The 1,592-nt window shown below is 55.6% G+C and overlaps 1 protein-coding gene across 1 annotated transcript in view; it reads left to right on the top strand.

The window, feature by feature from the left end:
• AURANDRAFT_72505 (hypothetical protein) overlaps window positions 1-1,360 on the top strand; it is a gene marked incomplete at both ends in the record, with an annotated part of 7,491 nt that extends 6,131 nt beyond the window's left edge. The window contains one exon of the mRNA XM_009042538.1: window positions 1-1,360. Coding sequence (XP_009040786.1) covers window positions 1-59 — 59 coding nt within the window.
• Between the last annotated feature and the right edge of the window lie 232 nt (window positions 1,361-1,592).

The raw sequence follows: 1,592 nt of genomic DNA, 5'->3' as shown, positions 1-1,592 counted from the left end.
GCATCGTCGAATGGAGTGTGTGCGCATTCAAACAGAAAATATCCGAGAGCTCACGGTGAAGGGACTGGAACCTGAACTGAAGAGTCTCATGGAAAAGCACCACAGTAACCTGATGCAAATGTGCACGGGTCATGAGATTTCAGGGCGAGCATTGCGCACAGAGTTACATGGAAAGCTGTCCACCCGGCAATCCACATTGTGGGAGGCAGCTCGAGAAAAAATCCTAGCCAGGGAACTTGAGGAGAATATGCGAGTGGGGGAGAGTGGAGCTGAGATGGAAACAGATGCTCGGGACCGTTATGCTGTAGCGGTGAGAGAGCGAGCAAATGAATCATCACAGTTGCGAGCAGAGCTAGAGGAGCAGAGATATTCGGACGCTTTGCGCTGCCAACACGGCGACCTCCTAGCTTTGAATAATAAACACATAAATGCGACGAGCGCGAGGCTCGCGCACGACCGGAACATTGTGATGCGCCTCCTGAGCCACGGGCGAAGTGTCGTAGGTAAAGCACGGCTGTCTGACCAGACCACATGGTCAAGTTACATTACAGCACAATGCAACGCTTTTGTGGAGGCTACCATCTTGGAGACGACAGCAGATTTTGAGAGGCAGCGTGATATGACCATCGACGCCACAATTCATCAAGTCCAACGGTCAGCTCTAGCTTGGGAGCGAGATAGAACACAAGCTGTGGATGCTGAGTGCATGCGCCAGAGGAGTATACACCTAGTTGCTGTCGCCGCGCTGCGCACAGAGCGCACCGAGTGGGTCAACAGGCACCTCACAGCCCTTCGGAACGCGCAGATCATGCGCGAAGAGCTCACGAGGCTCCGCGTGAATGAGTCTAGAAAACGGCAGGATCGCACCGAGGCTGAGATCCGAACAGAAGGACCACGATTGCAAGGCAAGGACCACGCACATGTCCTCGCGAGCAAGTACTTGGTGCATAAAAGTGCCCAAGCAAGCATACTAGATGACCTACACCATTCGCATGTGGCGGCAGACGCCGCCGCAGTCACAGTGACAGCGAGACTTGAGCAAGCTTCTGATGCTCAAAATCGCGCCAAACTGCGACTTGCCAAACAACACCAGAGCGCCCTCGCTGCTAAAGACGAGGAAGTGAAATCGCAATTTCAGGCCATTGCGGGTGAGATACTTGAAATTGAGGATGTCCTCGATGTCGAACATGTGAGGCATTCCCACCTTGGCTATCTAGCCACTACCTATCGAGGTTAGGTTGGAAGTTGGCGTCTGCTGCTGCACCAAAGGGCCGGCTCCCTGATCCCGGGGCCGGCTCCTCCCGGGCTCCTCCTAGTAACATATCCCGCCGGCGGGATATGTTAAACGCCGCTTCAACTTGGGCTTCAGCCTCAAACCTTGCACTTCAATAGGGACCTCAACACAGCCGCTTGCCCTTCAAAAGGGGCCTCAACACCGCCGCTCACGCCTCGCGGGGGACCTCTGACGCGCCGCCCACGCCTTAGGGGGCGCGACCCGCCCCAAGCCACGTGCCAGACGCCCTCCAGAACCCTTCCAGAACCCTTCCGCGGACCCGAAATACCCCTAACCCCTTACGATTTTGCGATTTCGA

The sequence above is a fragment of the Aureococcus anophagefferens genome (genome assembly GCF_000186865.1).
Source record: "Aureococcus anophagefferens unplaced genomic scaffold AURANscaffold_33, whole genome shotgun sequence".
Lineage (NCBI taxonomy): Eukaryota > Pelagophyceae > Pelagomonadales > Pelagomonadaceae > Aureococcus > Aureococcus anophagefferens.
The sequence above is the reverse complement of the archived record's forward strand: the minus strand, read 5'-3'. Positions and strand labels throughout refer to the sequence as shown.